The 21489-nt window shown below is 51.5% G+C and overlaps 1 protein-coding gene across 1 annotated transcript in view; it reads left to right on the top strand.

The window, feature by feature from the left end:
- Positions 1-20639, top strand: part of LOC111157392 (solute carrier family 25 member 37) — a 36844-nt gene extending 16205 nt beyond the window's left edge. The window contains exons 2-4 of the mRNA XM_022518761.1: positions 15307-15535; positions 17536-17592; positions 19445-20639. Of these exons, the coding sequence (XP_022374469.1) occupies positions 15307-15535; positions 17536-17592; positions 19445-19965 (807 nt within the window). The 3' untranslated portion in view covers positions 19966-20639. The remainder of the gene's footprint in view (positions 1-15306; positions 15536-17535; positions 17593-19444) is intronic.
- Positions 20640-21489: the final 850 nt, after the last annotated feature.

The following is a 21489-nucleotide window of genomic DNA, read 5'->3' as shown; positions in this document are numbered from 1 at the left end:
GAGGGGGATCTCTGGGACGTTTCCTTTGGTCTTTTTCCCCCCCGAGAGAGACCCTGACAACATCAAGTGTGCTGTTCCTGGTATTTTTGGTTTCTTTCTCTGTTACTGGCTGGTGTGTGGGGTGTGTGAAGAAAGCAGGGGAACGTCCCCTCCAGTTGTAACCTGTCCCCGCCAGCACATAAATCAGCGAGTATTATGGAGATAATGGGATCTGAGCATTTTTGGGGAAATCTGGCTTCAGTAACACCTGGGAAAGTTACCCCACAGCCCTCCTCATACCTCTAGCGCGCACTGAGCCCGGGAGCCCAGCTCTGATTGGGGCTTCCATCCCTGGCTACTCTGCTGTGTAGGAGGCCCCAGAAAACAGTGAGATGCATGGTGCTGGGGGACACAGCTAGTGGGTAGCCTTTTGGGGGAGCAGGCAGCAAGAAGACAGCTATTCGGCAAGGGGCGTGCATGTGGGGTTTTAAGGGCCTCCTTTGTGTATGCCCGTGGGTGGAATTTTGTGTACCTCCGAGACCTTGACCGCCGGTTATCGCGTCTGCTGTATAAAGCACAATGCTGGGGCACTGAGATCATCAATGCATGAGGCCATCTCCTCCTTCGTGTCCTCAGACTTTATTGGAAGACAGGCATGCAGACGCGTCATCTGCTAATAATTACAAGTAGAGAAAGGAGCAAGAGCAGGCTGGCAACAGGGCTGCTCTGAAAAGCCTTTTCTTCCTGTGGATAATGGGCTCACGGTGGGGCGTGCAGTTAGACTGCCTGGCCTCCGAGAAGGGTGTGGAAGCCGCTGCTGCAGAGGCTGACAGGACCACACTTGACTCGAGAAGCGTACGCAGGGCTTCGGAGGTGCCCGGCTCGCTGGGCCTGTCTGGGATGGATTCCAGCAGGGCCGTGCCTCACGGCGCTCCCTGGCACTGATGGCCTGTCACCCATGTCGTCACCCAGTCTGTCACATACAGACACTCGGCTGGCTTTTGACAGCTCCCTCCGTGCCTGAGCAGCTGGGGTACTGATCCCTGGGATGATGTCTTTTTGGGGTGGCCCAGGCCAGCATGCCCTGGACAGGGAAGCACGGCCTAATCGAGGCTGGGGGGACAGCCCGCGGGAAAGGGCGGAGATTCAAACAGCATCTTCGCCATTTCTGCCTCCTTGGGAACATTTGCCTGCTGTCCGAGGACCCCTGGGCTGACCTTCCAGGGGCTTCCTTCCGAGGGTGACCCTGGAGCCAGGAATACTGCTGTGTCTAGGGGATCCTGCTGTGTTCGAGACCCCTGGTAACCCTCACCAAAAACAAACAAATAAAAAAACTGCTCTCTCTGGTGTTAGAGGAAGTCTAGAGAATTATCTTATTGTAACAGGATTTCAGATGGTGAAAAGCCTGTGGAACGAGCTATGGATTAAATTTAGGATTTTAAAAGCGTGTGGTAAAATACACATAAAGTTTACCATCATGACTATTTTGTTTTTCTTTTTTTCTCATTTTCCTTGAGTTTTTAATTTTAATTCCAGGGTAGTTAACATACAGTGTGTGTTCGTTTCAGGTGAACAGGACCATGTTAACACTTTTTAAAAAGATGTTATTTATTTTGGGGGGGGGAGAAAGAGAGAGGGAGAACACAGAGGAAGAGTGAGAGAGAGAAACAGGCTCCCCGCTGAGCAGGGAGCCCGGGACCCTGGGATCATGACCTGAGCCTAACGGAGCTGCTTAACTGAGCCACCCAGGAGCCCCCCTCCCCCATCTTAACATTTTAGAGTGGGCAGTTCAGTAGTGCTGAGTACATTCACGTTATGAAGCCATCCTCCAGAACTTCTTTGTCTTCTGAGAGTGAAACTGTCCCCATTAAACAACCACTCTCCCTTCCCCCACCTCCTGCAACCCCATGGCTACCCCCATTCTGCTTTCAGCCCCTGAATTTGGCTATTCTAGGTGCCTCATGGCACACACATTTGTTTTTCAAAGGATTTTTTGCCGCTTTCATAGGTCTAGACTGTACGAGGCCAAAAAGGACTTCCTTAGAGACATCATATTAACTCCATTGATCCACTGGACAGATATTTGCAATTGTAATAGATCGTGAACAAAACAGTAGAAATCTTTTCCGTTATTTACCTCCCGGTGGAAAGCCATGTTGGTGCCTAGCTAGGCTGGCTTGCTTTGAGGTCCTCAGGGATTTGAGGGCAGAGCTGGCTTGGAGTCTGGGTCTTCTTACTCTTGGAACAGGGCTCTGTCTGTTCGATCATACTCAGGTTTAGGTGCACATTTTGGGGGGATTGCCGCTGTTTGGGGAAGTGAGACATACTTGGTGGAAACATCCTGCAGCACTATGTGAATTGATCCCCCAGAATCCGAGGGACCTTCGAGCATGCCCACGCCCACGGTGAGAGCCCAGGTGCTGCAGGGTGACCGTGGAACACAGGACAGGGGACAGAACCCATAGAGGACTCCCCATGCCCAGTGCTGTAGCTCCTCTTGGCCCCATCTGGCTATTTCTCTATAGTTCAGAGAGGAACCAATTCTTGAGCACGGGGAGGGCCCTCTCCATGGTGGTGACCTCGAGGGAATGGGCTGCAGTCAGCAGTGTCAGGGAACCTTGGGATTTTAGCACTGGTGAAAGGTTTCCAGAACCGCCCTTGCCGCCAAGCAGCCAGGCCTGGCGAGCCAGCTTCCTGAGTGAGGCACTGTCGTCTTGGACCCTCTGCGGCTGTGTAAACTGACACTGGTGATTTTCCCTCCACCTTTCAGCCTACCCAAGTTCCCTTTGTTACATAATCAGGATTAATGTAAGCAGCCAGGTCCATTCGTTTAGAAATTGAGAGCCAGGAGAGGTGAATGCAGGAGCGGGGCCCATGAGAGCGACAGAGGCCCTTGTGGGTGCTCTGGTTAAGTCCCCTGGCTTTTCTGGGCCTTAGTTTCTTTTCTGTGAGGAGACAGCAGAACTATAAGCTGCTCAGCCTGTCGTGAGGGTGACTCAGGTAGTCTGATCTCAGTGTGTGATAATGGTTGGGGGCAGGGTGTTGCTACCCACTGGGGCTGATCTCCTCCAGAGGGAATGAGTTTTATGAAGGAATTAGAGTGAAAGTTACATCTTCCTAGGAATTTGCAGTTTATCCAAAAAACAAACAAACAAACCCCCCCCACCACACACATGCCAGACCCTAGGCAAAGGGCTTGTCATTCATTATTTCCTTTAATCCTCACAGAGCCGGGAGGAGGTAGGTACTGTTATGATCCCCCATTCACAGATAAAAGAACAGGCTCAGAGAGATTGAATAACCTGCCAAAGGTGCAGAGGTCTGAGGAGGAAGCAGGGAGTGGTGGTGTTTCAACTCAGGCAGGGCCCTCGGGCCTGCAGTGCTGGCCCCTGTGGGTCTGGAATCCAGTGGAAACGAGGAGGCCACCTCACTTTTCCAGCCTCTTTCTGACCAGAGGGGGTGGGGGCTGGGTTTCATGCCTCTCCCTACTTTGTGAGGTTACAGGAATTGGGCCCCATGGATGGCCACTTCCTTCTGGGGTCTGGGGGTCTATTGCATGTGTGATTTACGGCCTATCCTACTCTGTAGTCTGATGTTCAGCTCAGACATGCAGTGAGATCGTTTGTGCTGAAGAGCCAGTCGTCAGCAAGCAGGAGAGAAAGCCCCACACCTTCCGGCAAGATGAAGCTAGTTTTTTGCTGGTGGTTCTTACTAAGATTTCAAAGCCATTTTATTGACATCGGCGGTGGTTTAGGGAACATGCTGGAGCCTTTACGAAAATAATGACACAGACGATAAGCATGTGTTGAGCACCTCGAGTACTGTGCCAGGTGACCCTGTGCTGAAAAGGTTCCTTGTGTCTTTGTGGCAAGGACACACGTGAGGGAGGGGTTTTCGCAGATGAGGGAACCACCATTCAGAGAAGTTGAGTAACTTCCTCAAGCGCATACAGCTGCAAAATAGAACAGGCCTTCAGCTGCGAGGTGGTTGAGGACAGGGGACGTCTTGGCGTCCTTGGGTCCCGATCACAGAGTCAGGCCTAGAGCCGAAGCCCAACATGTAATTTTCCGTTGAACACACGCGCTTCAAACCCTGGGGACTGTCTGAGCGTCAGGCAGGTGGTGGTTGAACAGGTGTGTCTGAGATTCCACAGCTGGGATTTTCAACAAAAGGTTGAAGGATGGTCAGCAAGGCAGGGTCTGGGAGCTGGAGTGCTGACCAGTGCTGGCACCGTGGTGACCAGCCCTGGGAGCTTGGGCAGGTCACATACTAGTTCCTCATTAGAGAAGACAAAGTGGAGGTTGGGGGGCTCCATGGGTGGCAGAACTCGGAAGTCAAACAGAAGCCCATCGGGAGCCCGTGTTGAGCCGTGATGGCAGAGCCACCAGGGCTGAAGGTGGGGACAGGGCCCAGAAGGGTCGTATGGAGACTCGGTGCTCGGACTCTGTTCTTCTGCACTCAGGTAGTCCTGGTGCCTTCAGAGTGGCGTCATGTGCTTTTAGGGTATTTCCGTGTGGATTCTTGCATTAAATTTGTTCTTTGATGTGGCCTGCTGATGCCTCAGCGAGTTTACCGACGTGCAGGGAGAAGAAAGCACTTTGGAGAGCGAGTATCTCTTCACTTCTGCCCCTGACATCTTGTCCTGGGCAGGCCAGGATCCTGCAGTGAATTAAATTCTGCAGGCCAGGAACTCGCAGTGAATTAAATTCTTCCCCTAAAGCGGCCTGAACTTCAGAATATTCAGTCTTCCCCTTGGAATAGGGTAGGAGTGCCGGGCTTTCATCCATCAGCATGCCCCTCCTGCCCATGACCTGAGCGAGCAAATGGCTCGAGCTCCTTTGGAGGGGAGAGAATGGGTTTTTACTGAATGAGGCGCCATTACCCAGTTCCGCTTGGGGCCGTTGGCCAGCTAATGGCCAGCAGTGCGAAACGGCGAAGCTCTGTGACCCCCATGGGACAGGGCTCATGACTTTCTGCAAGTACCCAGTTTGCAGCCCGATGTAGGATCCTCAGGAGCTTTGTGGTCTCAACTAGTGGCGATTTTGGTGACTTGAACATAGTCGGGGTACTCCCTCTTCAAAAAGGTCGGGCACACACAGGGTGATTGCTTAGCTTGGTAGGAGAAGCAGAGGACCTCAGAGACAGGAAGGAAGTTGGAGATCCCTAACTGTGATCCCTAACTGTCCACCCCCTGGCGAGAGTTTGTGGGGGCCTCCTGGTTCAGAGCATGGCTCTGGAGCCAGTCTGCCTGGCTTCCATTCTGCGTGTACTCTGTGACCTGGGGAGCTAGTTCCTTAGCCGTTCTGTGCCTCAGTTTCCCTGTTTGTAAGATGGGGTTCATTGGTTGCCCAATTATATATATTTATAATTATTATTTATTTATAATTTTGTTGCCCAATTATAATGATTATTATAATTATTTTGTGAAAGCGGCCCCGGGGGCTCAGAGAAGCAAGCTGACTTGCTTTAGGGCACACAATCCTTAATACCAGATGTGGGACTAGAAAGCGGGACCCTTGCTAGAACCAGACAAGGTGGGTAGGAGTGACTGGTGGTTCAGGCTTCCCCTCCAGCCCAGTGTCGTTCTTCCACTCTGCCAGCTCCTGGTGGGGTCACCAATCCCATCCGTGCACTCCGAGTCCTGTTACCTGGCATCTTGGGAATTTTCCCACCTGTAGAGCAGCAATGATTTAATCCTTTGGGCCGACCACAAGCTAGATGTTCTAAGTATGTCCTGGGTACACTGCGTCTGAGCCAGGCACAGATTCTTTCATCCCTGCCGGAGAATCTTCCAGAGAAGGGGTGGAGTGACCAGGCTTAGCTCCTAGGATAAAGGTAAGTGGGAATGTGCTTTGAGCCATAGCAGGGCGGTGAGCTGCTACCCATGGGTATGGGTTGGTGGCACAGTGGCCTTGGTTGTGGCCACGGCTTTGGAGAGAGCAGAGTGTGGCTAGCCTGTAACCAGACCCGGCAGGGGGGACTTCTGTTGCCTGGGCCTGATCCCTTCTCCAAGACGCTGGAGGTCCACTCTGTGTTGCTTACATGTGGCTTCATAGCTCCTGTCATGGGCGGTACGTAACCATGGAAGACACTGGACTGTAAAGGAAATTCCAAATGCCTGAACGAGCTGGTCAGGGCCTCCCATCGTCCAGCCCCAACTTGCCTTTCTCTCAGCAAACATTGATTGATTATCTAATGCTCAGGCACTCTCCTGAGCCCAGGACTCCCTCTCCATCGCACCTTACCTCCGCATTTCCCCTGGAGCATACCCTTCAGCCATAGCTTCCTCTGGTTCCCAGACCCACCTGCACATGCACATTCCCCCTTGGCAGAATTGTTCACTTCCTCTCCCTGCCCTGTTGGGCTTTTTTTTTTTTTTTTTTTTCAATCAAGGTAACCCATGCACATAGTCAAGAAATCACATCAGGTGAAGGGATCGTAAAGAGAGCTCCATTTCTTAGCAATTGCAGTACTGTTCCTTTTTCAACCTGGGGTCTCACTCCCCACACTGTGACCTGTTCCCAGGACAAGTCATGTCTGGGGCCATGGCTTCTTCCCTGGGAGGCTGAGACACTTGGTTTTGGCTGTCTTGGTGGGATTCGTATTTTCTACCGAATACTTTGGCATTTTATCCTTAGAAACAGCAGTGACCTGAAGGGCACCCCTAATGGGCCCTGGAGGTTTTGGGACACCGTCTGGAGAGTAAGAGTGAGAGATGGTGCGGAAGCTTCACAGGCCCGGCCCCACACTTTAGAGGCAGCGGATAACCGGGAGTGTTGGAACGTGGCTGGTCTGTTCACATGAAAATCAGGTCTCCTGTGGGATGTGAATGGAAAGAGAGCGGCCTTGCTGGTTTGCTCTCATGTGTGTGAGCGCACTGCCTCCCACCCTCCCCTGAGCAGCCGGGTGATGGGGGACGGAGGGAAGTCCAGTCCTTCTGATAGGTAAGGCAGGGAAATGGGCACAGACATGATTTAGCCGGAGGCGTGTTCCCACCAACTCTCATCTCTCTGTTTTGCTTTGGCGCAGCTCCTCTCACTGATGGTACAGTGAACCGGCCCTCCTGCCCTGCTCTGAAACAGTGGTTCTCACCAGGGCCCTTCAGAATGTGTGTGCCAGGAATCTCCACCCACCACTCCGCCACATGCTTCATTCCCCTACCTCGTGCCCCCCTTGATTGGAGGGGTGTGGGGAGGCCAGGACTTCTTTTAAGGAGTTCTTTTTCTCTTGCTGGTTCCTAAACTTTAAGAGGATCAAGTTTTCCTTTTGATTAAAAAAGACAAAGACATAAAGATATGTCTATATACTTTTGCCAATTTGGGAGATTTAAGAAAACGCGATTGGGAATTTTGAACTTGGGAATAAACTTCGATGTGCCTCTGCTTGCCGTGAACCGTGTGGTTCTCCTTAAAGCATTTCCTGCAGTGCTCTGTTCCTGGTTAATATTGCGGGGTGGGGGGGGGTTGCTGCCAGGCTGTATCCTCATGCCTTGATTTTGGTGATTTCAGCAAATGTTTTCAGCGGCCAGGGGGTGACTGCCCATCTTCCATTTCATACATAGTAAGGACGAGGTTGCAGGCTGGGACGCACATTCTGAGTTGGAACGCTGGCAGTCCTCAACTCGGGAGAGTTGAAGGCTTTACTGTGTGTGCGTGGTTCTCCTTGATGTGGTTTGGGTTTCTTCTCTGCTGTGCTGTGTGCCTCCTAAGGATTGTGGAAGGCGAGGATAGTACTTTCTAAACCCCTGGTGAGGTCTGCAGCTTCGTTCCAGAAGACAGTTCTTTCCTCACAAAGCCCTGTGCCAAAATGCCTCTCTCCCCTGGCTGCCTACAGGGGTCTGTGTGCCCGTGTCTCTGCCAGCAAGCCCTGCGTGGGAACAGGCTCCTTGGCCTGATGCTGTCTGTGCTGCGTGGTGGTGGGTGAGAGCTGGAGTATCACCAGCAGACCCCAGCACTGGGGACACATAGGGCCGTGGATGGGCTGTGAATGTAAGCGGAAGAGCTTCGGGCCACAGGGCTGAAGGGTGAGGCTGTGTGCCTGTGGGCGGCTGGCCATGGCCTTAGAAAATAGGGAGGGGGCTGGGGTTGGGACCTGCAGTCTGGTTTAGGCTGTGGTTCCATTTACTGACTGTCAGCGTCTCTTGGGGACAGTTGGCAGATAGAATAGATTTAAACATACGGATTTGATTGCTAATTCTGCAGCGGACACTGGGCAGCAGACACTGATAGGATACGATATTTTCCCAGCACTCTGCGGGTGCCTGAACAGAATTTCCTTGCTCTGGGAGAGACTTCTGGGTAGCCTTTTGGAGTCCCCTCAGTGGGTGGGCGTTGTGCCCACCTGTTGTGCTGGGATGTTTGTCCACACCATGGCCCGGGAGCCCTGCACACACCCATTGCTGCCCTGTCCCCACATTGCACCTGCCTCAAAGGGGAGCTTGGCAAAATGCTTTTAAGTGGACGAATCAGTAGATTTCACTTTATCTTCTCCTGGTCTGTAAAGTGCATGTATTTTTGACACGGGAAGAATTTGGTTTTTTCTTTACTTATTTATTTTTAAAGTAAGATCTGTGCCCAACGTGGGGCTTGAACTCATGACCCTGAGATCAGGAGTCACATACTCTACCGGCGGAGCCAGCCACTTGTTCTTTGTTTATGAGAAATACTGAGAAAGGAGGACTTGGGATCTGGGTCGGGTGGGAGGCCAGCGGCCCCGTGATGCTTTAGGTCCTTGGGCTGTGCAGGACACGCAGGGAGGTCATAGGTCTCCCCACCAGGCTCTGCTGGCTCCCTTTGCTTTTCTTGCGGGGCGCCCCAGTTTCCTGTCTGAAAAGAGAGGCTCCAGCTCTGAGCTCCGTGTGCCCTCGCTCAGGGCCCCCGCTGCGCCTGTCATTCGATCCTGCGAGCTCACCGGAGGCAGTGCAGGCATTTTCCACTCTCGCGCCACCCTCCTCCCCTCGAGAGGAGAACCACACAACGAGGCGGGCTCATCCTGATTTGTCTTCTTAGGGGGACGTTTGCGCCAAGGGGCTTACCCCTCACTCCCTTCCAGCCTCGCTGAGAGCTTAGGGAGCCCGTTTAGCGCAAATAAAGCGTTTGTATTATGGGCCTGGAGCCCTCCCGTAGAACTGCCCTTCTGGAGCTGGAGATTTGCTCAGTCACACAGTGAGTGGCAGAACCAGGCCCGAGACCCAGGTCTCTCGATTTCTGCGCCAGAGTGCTTGGGTAACCCGCCCAGAGGCTCATGCTGGTCCTTGGCCTTGCTGCTTCGCGGGCCTGTCTTCCAGGCTCCTCCTGCCTACCGCTCCGGGCCTGGGCTGCCCCGGGTTGGGGGGCCGGGGTCCTCCTGACGCCCGGAGCTGCTCTCTGTGCTTCCTGCTTTCTCAAAGTGTGTCCTGCGAGGTGGATCCGTGAGACCGGGTTTCTGTTGCCGGAAACAAACAGGTAACAAGTGCCTGGTTAACCAGAATTCTCGCCTGCTCTCCTGAAGGACTTCCCAGAGCCTTTAATATGCTAATGGACATTCCAGATTTCCAAGAGTGGAGCATTAAAAGGCGAAGAATGGGAATTTATTATAAAGAAAAGGCGGGCAGGCCTTTTCTAGGCCTGAGCAGGAACTGAAACCCAGGACAGGAAAGGCGGTTTATGAAATTCTTCATCTCCGTCTTGGTTTGTTTTGGTTGTGCTTTTTAATCTCTGCCCTTTCTCTGTGTCTTTTTCCTTCTGTCTACCCTCACACCAGGGCTTTTTTCAAAAAAACATCGTGGTAAAATATACGAACGTCGAACTTGCCATCCTAACCGTGTTTAGGCTCTGTGGTCCCAAGCACATGTATAGCACTGTTCATCTTGCAAAAGCGAAAACTCCCCGTGCAGGGAGAGCAACCCTGTTCCCCTCCCCCAGCCCCTGGCAACCACCATTCTGCTTTCTGTTTCTATGGGGTTTTGGGTGACTCCAGTACCTCACGTTACGTGGAATCAAACAGTGTGTGTGTGTGTGTGTGAGAGAGAGAGAGAGAGCCTAGCTTATTTCACTCTGTGTCATGGCCTCCAGGTTCCCCCGAGCTGTAGCCTGTGCCAGAGTGTCATTCCTTTCTCAGGCCAAAGAATATTCCGTAGTCTGTACGGATCCCTTTTTGTTTATTCATTCATCCAGCCAGGGACAGGCCCCTTGGGTGGTTTCCACTCAACCCCAGCTTCTTATCTGGTCCACAGGTCACTAAGAAATGCCTGGCCCTGAGTTGTACCTTTTACAAGTAGAGTCACTGAAAAAGAAAAAAGAGGCTAAACTGGGGGAGGGCGTGTCTCTCCGCTGTGGCCTCTATGTGACCCCCTCATCTTCTCTCAACCTGTCCCACGACCATGCTCACAGATTGGCCTCTCCTCTCTTCCCTCCGAGCTCCTTTAAGGCACATAGACAGTCCGTGTCCTTCTCCCCTTATCTCTCACATTCCTTGTTACTTACTTCCCCAGTGACTCTCCCTTCTGCATCCTGGTGCCCGATCGAGGGTGGGAGCTCTCTGTGGGCAGGTTGGGAAATGAAGGTCTCACCAGAGAGGATCTGGACCCGAACTTGGCCACGGTGGGCCCAAAGGGGCCTTGACTGAGTCCTCCTCTGTGCTCAGGGGCCGCTGGCTTCTGTCCCAAGCCTGTGTCATTAAATGTAGCCTCCCTTGAGTAGACCCCGGCACAGAGAGATACCCAGTTGTTCTTTTCTTGGCCACAGGGGGTGGCACTTTTTTTTTTTTTTTTAAGATTTCATTTATTTATTAGACAGAGATCACAAGTAGGCAGAGAGGCAGGCAGAGAGAGAGGAAGGGAAGCCGGCTTCCTGCTGAGCACAGAGCCCAATGCGGGGCTCGATCCCAGGACCCTGAGATCATGACCTGAGCCGAAGGCAGAGGCTTAACCCACTGAGCCACCCAGGTGCCCCGGGGTGGCTCATTTTTGCTCAGTAGAATTTACTCCAGCTGTCTCACCCCTAATTTAAAAAGAAAGCAGTGAGGGGTTCCTGGGTGGCTCAGTCGTTAAGATCATGATCTTAGGGTCCTGGGATCGAGCCCCACATTGGGCTCCCTGCTCCTCGGGAGACATGCTTATCCCTCTCCCACTCCCTCTGCTTGTGTTCCCTCTTTCACTGTGTCTCTCCCTGTCAAATAAATTTAAAAAATCTTTAAAAATAAAAAAAATTTGGGACGCCTGGGTGGCTCAGTGGGTTAAGCCTCTGCCTTCAACTCAGGTCATGATCCCAGGGTCCTGGGATCAAGCCCCGCATCAGGCTCTCTGCTTGGCAGGGAGCCTGCTTCCCCTTCTCTCTCTGCCTGCCTCTCTGCCTACTTATGATCTCTGTCTGTTAAATAAATAAATAAAATCTTTAAAAAAAAATAAAAAAAATTTAAAAAAATAGAAAGAGGTGAGAATCAATCCCAGCTTTCCCTTGTAAGTCTGAGGGCTGGCCAGTGTGAACAGCTTTGTCAGGGAAAGGGTGGGTAGGTGGGCCATCGTTGCCTCCCAGCTCGAGTCAGGCCTTTCTCACGGTGACCTCAATCCCGAATGCTGCCAGCTCTCTGGGAGCTCATGGGGTAATTACTCCACAACCCAACATTGAGGAATCTGCTCTAGGTCCCAGCGCTGGAATTCAGACCAACAGGGTCAGAATGGCTGGCTCTAAAGCTTCCTGCCTCTGCCCCACTTCTATATTCACTGCCTCCCCAACCACCCATTATCACTTAACCCAGGTGCCCCCCCTTCTGCCAAGGCTGGATGCAGAATGTTACTTGAAAGTGCTAGGGCAGGGCGCCTGGGTGGCTCAGTGGGCTGAAGCCTCTGCCTTCTGCTCAGGTCAGGATCCCAGGGTTCTGGGATCGAGCCCCACATCGGGGGCTCTGCTCAGTGGGGAGCCTGCTTCTTCTGCTCTCTCTGCCTGCCTCTCTGCTTACTTGTGATCTCTGTCTGTCAAATAAAATCTTAAAAAAAAAAAAAAAGAAAGAAAGTGCTAGGGCTAGAGGGCCCCCCTTTTTAAGGGGTTCTCCAAAGGGAGTGATGATCAGAATCATCTGGGGAATTTAAAAAAAAATTTAGAATCAACATGTGTTGGAGTGGTGCCCGGTGGGACATTTTTAAGCATTTCCCTGTGATTCTGGTAATCAGCCACTGTTCCAGCCCTCTCCTTCGTTTTTCTATTGAGGACACAGAAGGCCAGAGAGATGAGATGCCATGGCCAAGGCCACTGGCCCTGTAGGTGCCGGGGTCAGGTCAGAAACCAGCCTCTCAGCTCCTCATTCCACGTCCCAAGTGTCTTCTCACACTGCTTGTAAGGGGCTCCTTTGTTTCCCCCCCGGGACTCAAGGGAGGCCTTCACCACAGGCTGGTCTTGCTGCCAGAGGCCAGAAACTGGGGCCATGGGGCTGGAGAAGGCAGCCAGCTAGCTTCTGTGTCCATCCCCAGGGGCCTCTCCCCTGGGCATAGAACTGGCAGAAGCCAACCCCAGGGACAGGCTGCCTCAGCCCTGTGTGTAGCTCAGCGGATCACTGCTGGGCTTGAGCAATGCAGCAAAATGGGGACTTTTTTTTAATCAATAGGGAACGGGTGGTGGGAGGAACGGGTAACTCCAGGAAAGCTACTTCTATTTTAGGGAGGAGTGAAATAAGAGATCTAGTACCCCTCATCCCTGTTGGTACCCTAAGTCACGCACATTTATTTGTCCATCCATTCGTTGGACAGACATTTATTGACCGCCTGGTGTGAGTTAGACGCTGTAATAGGAGTGGTAGATACATTGTAAATAAGACAGTCTCTGCCCCCCCAACCCCCCAAGATGCTTAGACCTCTGCAGGGCTAGATAACTAGAACCACATCCTTTATTGTCATTAACATGTAACGTGTGACGACGGTCACGGAGATTTAATTTTCTCAACCATTCTGTCACAGGAGGAGACAAAGTGGGGAGGGGTCACTGTCTAGCCCAGGGGCACAGCGGAAGTGATGGGATCTGGATTCCATCCCTGGTCCCTCTGCCGCCTCCTGCCTGGTGCTCCTGCTTTTCATCAGGGGCAATTAAGGGGAAAAGCCCTGTGGGGGTGGGGGGTAGGGGGACTATGGAGCTTTCTTTGCTGTAAAATGTGAGCGATTTCAAGTGTCTTTGAGGATTTAGTGCCCTGGGTAGTCTCAGCCGTCCTGAGGCTGCGCTTGTGGACACTTTGTGCTCCCGTTCTTGGTTCGCCCCCGCCAGGAGCACCCACAGAGCAAAGTCAGGCCCCTCTAGGTTGACAGATTCCCACCTTCTCCTTCCCTTGCTCTGGGTTGCTTATAATGTGTCCCCCATTATGAAACCATCTTGAATACTTTTGGAATCATGTTAGAGTAGAAAACAGTTCAACAGAAAGGCACAGGGACACTGACCCCATCCATTCCCATTCTGCACTCCCCACAAGTGGGCCCAGGTATGGGGCAGCTGCCAAGGGCTGGGCAGGGGGCATTTTCACCAGAAAATGAGGGGTAAAGTGCTGAGTTGTTTTGTTGTGGGTTTTTTTTTTGAGGGGGGGAGGGGCAGAGGGAGAGAGAGGAGCGGGCTCCACTCCCAGCACAGGACCCATGTGGGGCTCTTTCTCAGGACCCTGAGATCATGACCTGAGCCGAAACCAAGTCAGACACTTAACCAACTGAGCCACCCAGGCGCCGCAAGTGATGAGTTCTTTAATAAAGCTAAATTTAATTTAACAGTTTTTATGCCCTTTCTTGGCAAAATGACAAGTTGCCAATGATGTGCCCATTTTCTCTGTGGTTTTTACTAGCCGGTGACTTCTGAAAATGACCATTAATTTTAAAAATTTATTTTTTAGGACTCAAGTGTAGTTAACATGGAGTGTTATATTCGTTTGGAGAGTACAATATAGTGATTCAACACTTCCATACATCACCCAGTGCCCATCACAATAAGTGGGCTCTTAATCCCTGTCACCGAGTTCCCCCATCCCCCACCCCCTCCCCTCTGGCAAACACCAGTTCGCTCTCTATAGTTAAGAGGCTGTCCTTTTGTTTGTCTCTTTTTTCCTTTGTTTCTGAAATTCCACATATGAGTGTTAATTTAGATCATTGGTTTTCACGCTGTTCCTCGGAGCCCCAGAGTTGCTGGGTTGCTGGGAGGACGGGAAGTGAAGAGAGCCCAGCCCCGTCCCCTTCTCAATTAGAGAAATTCTTCTTCCATTTTACATAATAGCTTTGAGTACGATTTTGTTTGGTGGTAAAAGGATATCCCTGCTCACGGTCGGAGACCCTCTCCTCTAGACTGTGTGTGTTGAGGGGAGTGGAAGAAGGCATGATGTTGCAGGACTGGGCCTGGGTGGGTCTTTCACGGGGCAGATATTATCCCTGGACCAATCAGGGTTCTCCAGAGACACCAAACCAGGAGACAGAGAGAGACAGGAAGAGATAATCTGTTTCACTCAAAGTCTAATTTAATGATTTAAGTATAAATCTCCTCTACGAAAATACCTCCATAGCAACATTGAGACTAGTGCTTGGCCGTAGTTGGAGCCATTGTGGGTACCATGGTCTTGCTACGTTGACATACAGATTAACTGTATACCCACTTAAGAGCCTTGGTCATCGGATAGGGGTAACAGAGATGGGGAAAGCCGGGCTTCTGCCTCAAGGAGACAAGGCTGCACACAGGAAGAGATTAAGAACAGGACTATTTACTTGTAAGTGCTAACTTCTAAAGACAAAATGTAAAATGCATTTAGAGGAGCTGTGGGATGAGGTCTGGAGGACCCCTGAGAGATTCCTGGAGGCAGCTGAACAGGCATGGAGGTCTTCGATGAGTGAGGACATAGACTTTAGGACCAGAGGGGCAACCACAGGATAAGAACACTCCCCATTGACTGGGCCTCTGAGTTCATGAAGGGTTTCACTTACTGTTTCATGTGACATTTGTGACCATCCTGTTTTTTTAATTGGGGGGGAGGGGTGGTCCCATGGTCCAGAGAGGTTAAGGGATTCCTCAGGGGTCACATAGCTTGACGGTGGCAGGGTCCATCTTCCTGTTTCATATCCTGCCCCCAACCTTCTTCCCTCCTGCTGGCCATAATGGAATCCTTGCGAATGAACGTGCTTACTTGGTGGGGGGTGGGGGGAGGGCGGTGGACGGCAGGGAGAGTACTCCAGGAAGGAGGGAATCAATGTTTTCCTCACCGAGGAATCCTGTGAAAATGAAAATAGACAGTTGGCTCTCACTGTCTCCCTGGGTTGTTTGTGTATGTGTGTGTGTTTTTATCCTCTTTACCATCCTTGTTAACTTCCACCTTTTTTGTTTCCTTGCCTTCCCCCAGACACGAATGCAGAGTTTGAATCCAGATCCCAAAGCGCAGTACACGAGTGTCTATGGAGCCCTCAAGAAAATCATTCGGACTGAAGGCTTCTGGAGGCCCCTGCGAGGCCTCAACGTGATGATGCTGGGCGCAGGGCCGGCCCACGCGTTGTATTTTGCCTGCTATGAAAACATGAAAAGGACTTTAAATGCCGTTTTCCACCACCAAGGAAACAGCCACCTAGCCAACGGTATTTTGAAAGCGTTTGTCTGGAGTTAGAGAGCTCTCTCCTTCAACAGACCCTTCCCCAGGGTTCTCCTCCCTGTGACCCAGCAGCCTGACGCCTCATCTCCGCTGCGCTTGCTTACGAATAAAGAACTCTCGAGTCGTGTGTGCACACACACCCAAACACACGCGCACGCGCACACACACGTGCATACACACATGCGCTTTTTCTCTTCCCCTCCTTCGCTTTCTAAAGCCTGGGGGAAGTCGGTGACAGAGGTGTTTCAGTTTACATTGTTGCGTGGGTTTTTTCATTTTTTTTTTTTAAGACATTGAAAAGCAATTAATGATCAGATCTAGGAAAAAAAAAACAAAACCCTGAATAGAAACAAAACTTTACAATGCTGGATTCAAAAAAAAATTATCTGGACAGCTTCTCTGAGACTATTTAGAAACTGGTTCAACAGGTCTCTGCAACGTCAAGATCTAACTAAGCTTTAAAAGGTCAAGAAGTTTTATGGCTGACAAAGGATTTGCTGCAGCACAGGCCATCTTTCCCACCTTAAGCCTCTGGGGATCTGGGGATTTCACCCCCATTCTCTTCTGTTGGTCTCCATTGCATCTGTCTGCGAGCAAGGGCTGGAGTAGTTTTCCTTTGTTGTTTTGAGGGGGAGTGGCGGGGAGGGGACTTGGGTTGGGCGGCGGGCGGCGGGCAGGTGAACGGCTCCTACGTCTGGCTCAGCGGGCTCAGCGGGGGCTCTTTCTTTGCCTTCTCCTGTGGGTTTTGCTTTTGATGGTTTTTGTGTCGCATGGAATAAGGTGTCCTTATTTTAACAAAACTCATTTTGAACACCGAAGACATAGAGTGACCGGCGGCAGCTTCCTCCCCACCCCCGCCCCTTCCTTTTGTGCTACTAAGAGAGAACCCCAAAGCATCCCTTCCATCTGCAAACCCTGGCTGGTTTGCAGACATTTCTTCCACTAAAAAAAAAAGGGGGGGGAGCCCTCGTTGCATTTATCAAGACAGTCCCTAAGGATCACACTCTGATGCTGTCCCCCGAGTCCATGGCCTTGGGGTTTGCCTCTTGCTGAAACTGCCATGTGTAATGGTTTAGTCCCTTGGTCACTGATGCCCTTGGAGGCGGTTGGATGGAACACAGTTCTGCCCAGTGCTGTTCCTGCTTCCCCACGATTTTTATGCTCTGGTTGCATTTTGTTTGACCTTTCTGGTGGTAATCGTGATTATGTGCAGAAGGGGAGGGAGGGGGCTTTATCCGCATTTCTGAAGCGTTATCCTGGTGTTGCTCATTCCTCCCACTTTCTGGTGCTAATCTTAATTGCTGGGCAGTGTCACCTGCCCAGGGAGGGAAACCAAAGCCGAAAGCAAAATTCCAGGTCTGAATTAGCCTTTAGAAGTTCCTGGTTCTTGAGGCCAGGCCAGATGAGAGCCTCAAGATGGGGTCTGCCATCTCTGAGACAGGTCATTGATTTGCAAACCAACCCTGGAAATCTGCCTATGCAGAGCTTCCTGACGTCTGCTTCTCCTGCCCGTGTTCTTGAAAATGCCTGGATTTTATTAAGGATATTTCTTTTTAAATTTCTTTTCTTTTTCTCCCCTTAGCTATATATATAATATCATCCCCTTTGTTTGCCCCAGCTCCAGAGCAGAATAAGTTGGTTTGTAGACAAAGGTGAGGGATAGGAGAGAATGGAAATCTGGACAGTTTTCCATTGGGAAAAGCCACGAAGTGTGGTTTCTGGGTATCCTCGGCCATTGGCAGGTCTAACCTTTCCCAGAATTGACTTCACATCCGCAGGATGAAAATGTGGCCAGTGGTGCCGTTTTCCCCCCAACAACTCAATCGTCACCTTATGTTTTGAAGAGTTCCTGCTCACCTGGGAGCAGCTGGGCATAGATTTGGCTTCTCAGAAAGCTCTGTGCAGGGTTCCATCTGATTTTAAGTTCCAAGAACTTCCTCAGAACACCCGGTCGCAGAGGGTAATTTTCTGGAGTTTGTTTTGCAGGGATAGCTGGAAGTATGGCCACTCTGCTCCACGATGCGGTAATGAATCCAGCAGAAGGTAATGCTTCATGGTCCCCAGGGAATGGCAGGAGGGGATGTGCGAAGGGGCAGGAAAAATGGTGGTGGTGGGGAGGCAGAAGGTCGGGTAAGGGGACTTCCGGCCTCCGGTCAGAATAAGCAGAATTCTTTACCACGTTAGCGAAGGCCTCGAAAAGGGGCTGAGCATTGGAGCTTACGGTGCTGCTGTTCTCTTGGACAGAGAGTGGGGCTGTGATCCCTGGGCCAGCAGCAGCGTCAGTGTCTCCTGGGACCATGTTAGGAATGCTAATTCAAGTCCCACCCCAGACCTGCTAAATTGGAGTCTCTGGGGGTAGAGACAGTGAGTCTGTCTTAACAAGCTCCCTTGGCTAGTCCTTGGCACTCCTATAAAACCTGTGTGTACGTGTACGTGTGCGCACAGGCACGTACACACACACTCACACATGCACAGGCCCTAGTTATCCTTTATCAATCCTAGACAAATTTAGGGGGAAGCCATCAAAGGCCATTCACTAGGGCTTGGGTTCAATTGGCTTTTTAAAAAATCTGAAATTAGCATGGACCATCTCGAACATACGCAGATACAGAGAGAAGAGGGTTAGGAATGTCCATGTGTGCCTCACTCTCCTTGTGATTTAACCTTGGGCCATCTTGGCTTAGCCGGCTCCTCCCACATTATCTTTTTTTATTATTTGGAATTTGGGGAGCACTGGAAAACAGTTGTCAGCCGTGCAGATGTGAGTCCTTAGCCAACCCGGGTCCACAGAGCAAGGAACTCTGGGGCCTGGTCCTGGGTGTCCTCCCAGCTGGGTTATTCTCGGTGTGACCTGTAGGACTCTCTCAACCTTTCTCCCCATCTGAAAAATGGTCCCTTGCCAGAAGGGAAAATCAGAGGTAAAATGTCAGCATTTCAAGTCTGGTGTTACAAGTTTGTCTGGTTTTGTCTTTTACTGCGAACATTTCTTATTTGTGCTCAGCTGCCTCCCATTCCCTAGCAAGACAGGGGATCTGCTCTGACCTTCAGGGGTCTGATGGGTCATACTGGGAGAGGTGGGCTTTGTGTTTGTGTGTTGAAGGCAGTGCATTCAGGAACCTGGTCAGTGACCAGTTAATTACCCCATGTCAAGCAGGCAAGAGTTTTGCTCCTTTTCAGAGAGAAAAAAGTGAGGTTCAGCTCCCTCTCTTCTCTTTGACATATTGATTTAAAGACTTCATTTCTCTAAAAGCAAGCACACCGCATGTGTTCATTTGGCGGTGCGTGGGGGCTATGAGGACTCAAGCCTGAGGCCCCCCACCCCGTTGCCTCATAGCCTTTGAACCAGCAGTTCTCCTTTTTAAGCCAGGATCTTCATTGGAGTTTGTCCCTGAATTTAGGCTCACATAATTCCCATATGTCTTCTAAGAGTGCTGTGACATACAGAAGCTAACAGCCCTGTGTACCATCCACATACAGGGAGCAAAAGGCGGGACCCATGTGCAGCTGGGAGGGCAGAGAGACCAGGGGGCGCGATTGAATTTGGCCGCAGGTGTGATGCTGAAAGCCTCCGGGATCCGGGGATCAGATCCTTGAATCTAGTCTGAAGTGGCTGGCTGGTTTGGGGATTCCCCCCCACCCCCCGCCTTATATGGGCTGCAGGCAGGAGAAGCCGAGCACAGGTCCTGGGGTCACATCTATAAACGGGAGAGCCCGGAGCAGGCTCTGGTTCCTTGGGCTGGGACCCCGCGCGTGCTAGTTCTCTGGGACCTGTGTTGCCAGTGTGTCTAAACTTGCTTGTTTCTCTTTATGGCTTGGCCGCCCCGTTTCACTCCGACCCGGGTTGGCGCCAAACCCAACCTACCACCTCCCTGCCTGTCGGCGGCCCTGACCACAGTGGTGAAGCAGCGCCTACAGATGTACGACTCGCCGCACCGGTCCGCCCTCCGCTGCGTCTGGACAGTTTGGAGGACCGAGGGCTTGGGGGCCTTCTACCGGAGCTACACCACACAGCTGACCATGAACATTCCTTTCCAGTCCATCCACTTTATCACCTACGAGTTCCTGCAGGAGCAGGTCAACCCCCACCGGGGCTACAACCCACAGTCCCACATCATCTCGGGCGGGCTGGCCGGGGCCCTGGCCGCCGCTGCCACCACCCCCCTGGACGTCTGTAAGACCCTCCTCAACACTCAGGAGAACATGGCCCTCAACCTGGCCAACATCAGCGGCCGGCTGTCGGGCATGGCCAATGCCTTCAGAATGGTATACCAGCTCAACGGCCTCCCCGGCTACTTCAAAGGCATGCAGGCCCGCGTCATCTACCAGATGCCCTCCACTGCCATTTCCTGGTCTGTCTACGAGTTCTTCAAGTACTTTCTCACCAAGCACAAGCTGGAGAGTCGAACTCCGTACTGAAGGAACAGGCGTGGGCAGTGATTCCAGAATCTTTTATTTGTCAAAGGCTTTGCTTGCCTGCTTCCATTCCCTTGTCCTCACACCAAGGTCATTTTGGGTGTTGGCAGGGTGGGCCCTCTGCTCCCTGACGCCTGAGAGAGCAGGGGGAGTGAGGGGGGAGTCGATGGGACAGCCGCTTACCAGAAGGCCGTCCACAGGGATGTCCGAGGTGGTAGGTGGGGAAAGACTTTGAATGGAGAGCAAGGGATGGCTTTTGCTCTCCCTCCCCTGACAGGAATGTAGCTTTTCTGCCTCCCTGTAGCCGTTGCCTGCCCTAAAATCGCAGCTCACACGGGAGGGGAGAAAAATACACAGCGACTGAAAACATTAAAGAGAAAAAGAGAATTCTGTATATAAAAGTTCTAGTACACAGTACAAAATAGATGGATAATGTTTATCCTTTATTTTTCTATGTAGAAGTTTTTGGGGTGTGTGTGTGTGTGTGTGCGCGCGCGCGTAAATAAGTGGTACAGCTGGGAATATCAAGCTGTTTTTAAAAAAAAAAGAAAAAAAAGGAGGGCTGATTTCTTCCGTTGGGTTAAGTGAAAAGGCACCAACGTGATAAATTGCTGAATGTGGCCTGAAATTGTGTGGAGCCCCCAGATGGAAGTTTCACTTGAATGTAAAATAATAAAGTTTATATTTTGAATTTCTCTTTTCATGGGGGGTGGGGAGGTATGTTGCAAACAAAATCAAAATAATGATATATTACTCCCAGCTACTTTTTTTTATCCTTTTATTCAATCAATCACCTGCATGTGCCTTTTCCTTCTGTCTTTCCTGAAAATTCCAGGGCCAAAAATCCGGCCCTGGGGCATTTTCTCTTGCCATAGACACAGATGCTGTCACACCTAATGGTGGCAGGATCGGTCGCATTGGAGGACAGTGGCCCCAGCAGGACTGGGAGGACTAGCCTCACTCCTGCTGACACTTCCGCGCTGTGAGTGGTGTGATGTCTGCCTCCCTGGGCCAGCACTTAGCTCTTGAAATGCCAAGGTTTTATGACTTGTTGGGCAGGCCGTTGGGATAAGGCCTCTCTAGGACTTATTTCTGCTTCGACCTTTAACTCTGGCACCCCAGCTGTTCTTGTGTGTGTGTGTGTGTGTGTGTGTGTGTGTGTGTGTGTGTGGACTAAATCTGTTTCCCTGTGCGGTTTCAGGGATTTTTAAAAAACAGAGTAAGTATGCCTCTGGTGTGTGTCCATCCCTCTGCCCACCATTAGTTCACCAGGCACGGAGCCTCTCACCTCGCAGGGACAGAGGCCAGGCCCTCCGGCCAAGCCCAGCTGCTGAAGTGAGACCCGGACCCACGTGCCCAAGTCAGGGCGCCTCTCCAGAGCTATCTTCAGCCTCACTTGTCTGCATCAGCTGAGAACTCGAGGCCTAACTGCCTTGTTTTCTGAAAAGGTGCATCTGAGCCAGACGATCACTAAGAAAAGCTTGTTTTCCCTGGCCATGTCCTTTGATTGGCCGCCAGGCATCTCCA

This window comes from Enhydra lutris, unplaced genomic scaffold, assembly GCF_002288905.1.
Source record: "Enhydra lutris kenyoni isolate GAN:26980312 unplaced genomic scaffold, ASM228890v2 scaffoldscaffold3, whole genome shotgun sequence".
Classification (NCBI taxonomy): Eukaryota; Metazoa; Chordata; class Mammalia; order Carnivora; family Mustelidae; genus Enhydra; species Enhydra lutris.
The sequence above is the reverse complement of the archived record's forward strand: the minus strand, read 5'-3'. Positions and strand labels throughout refer to the sequence as shown.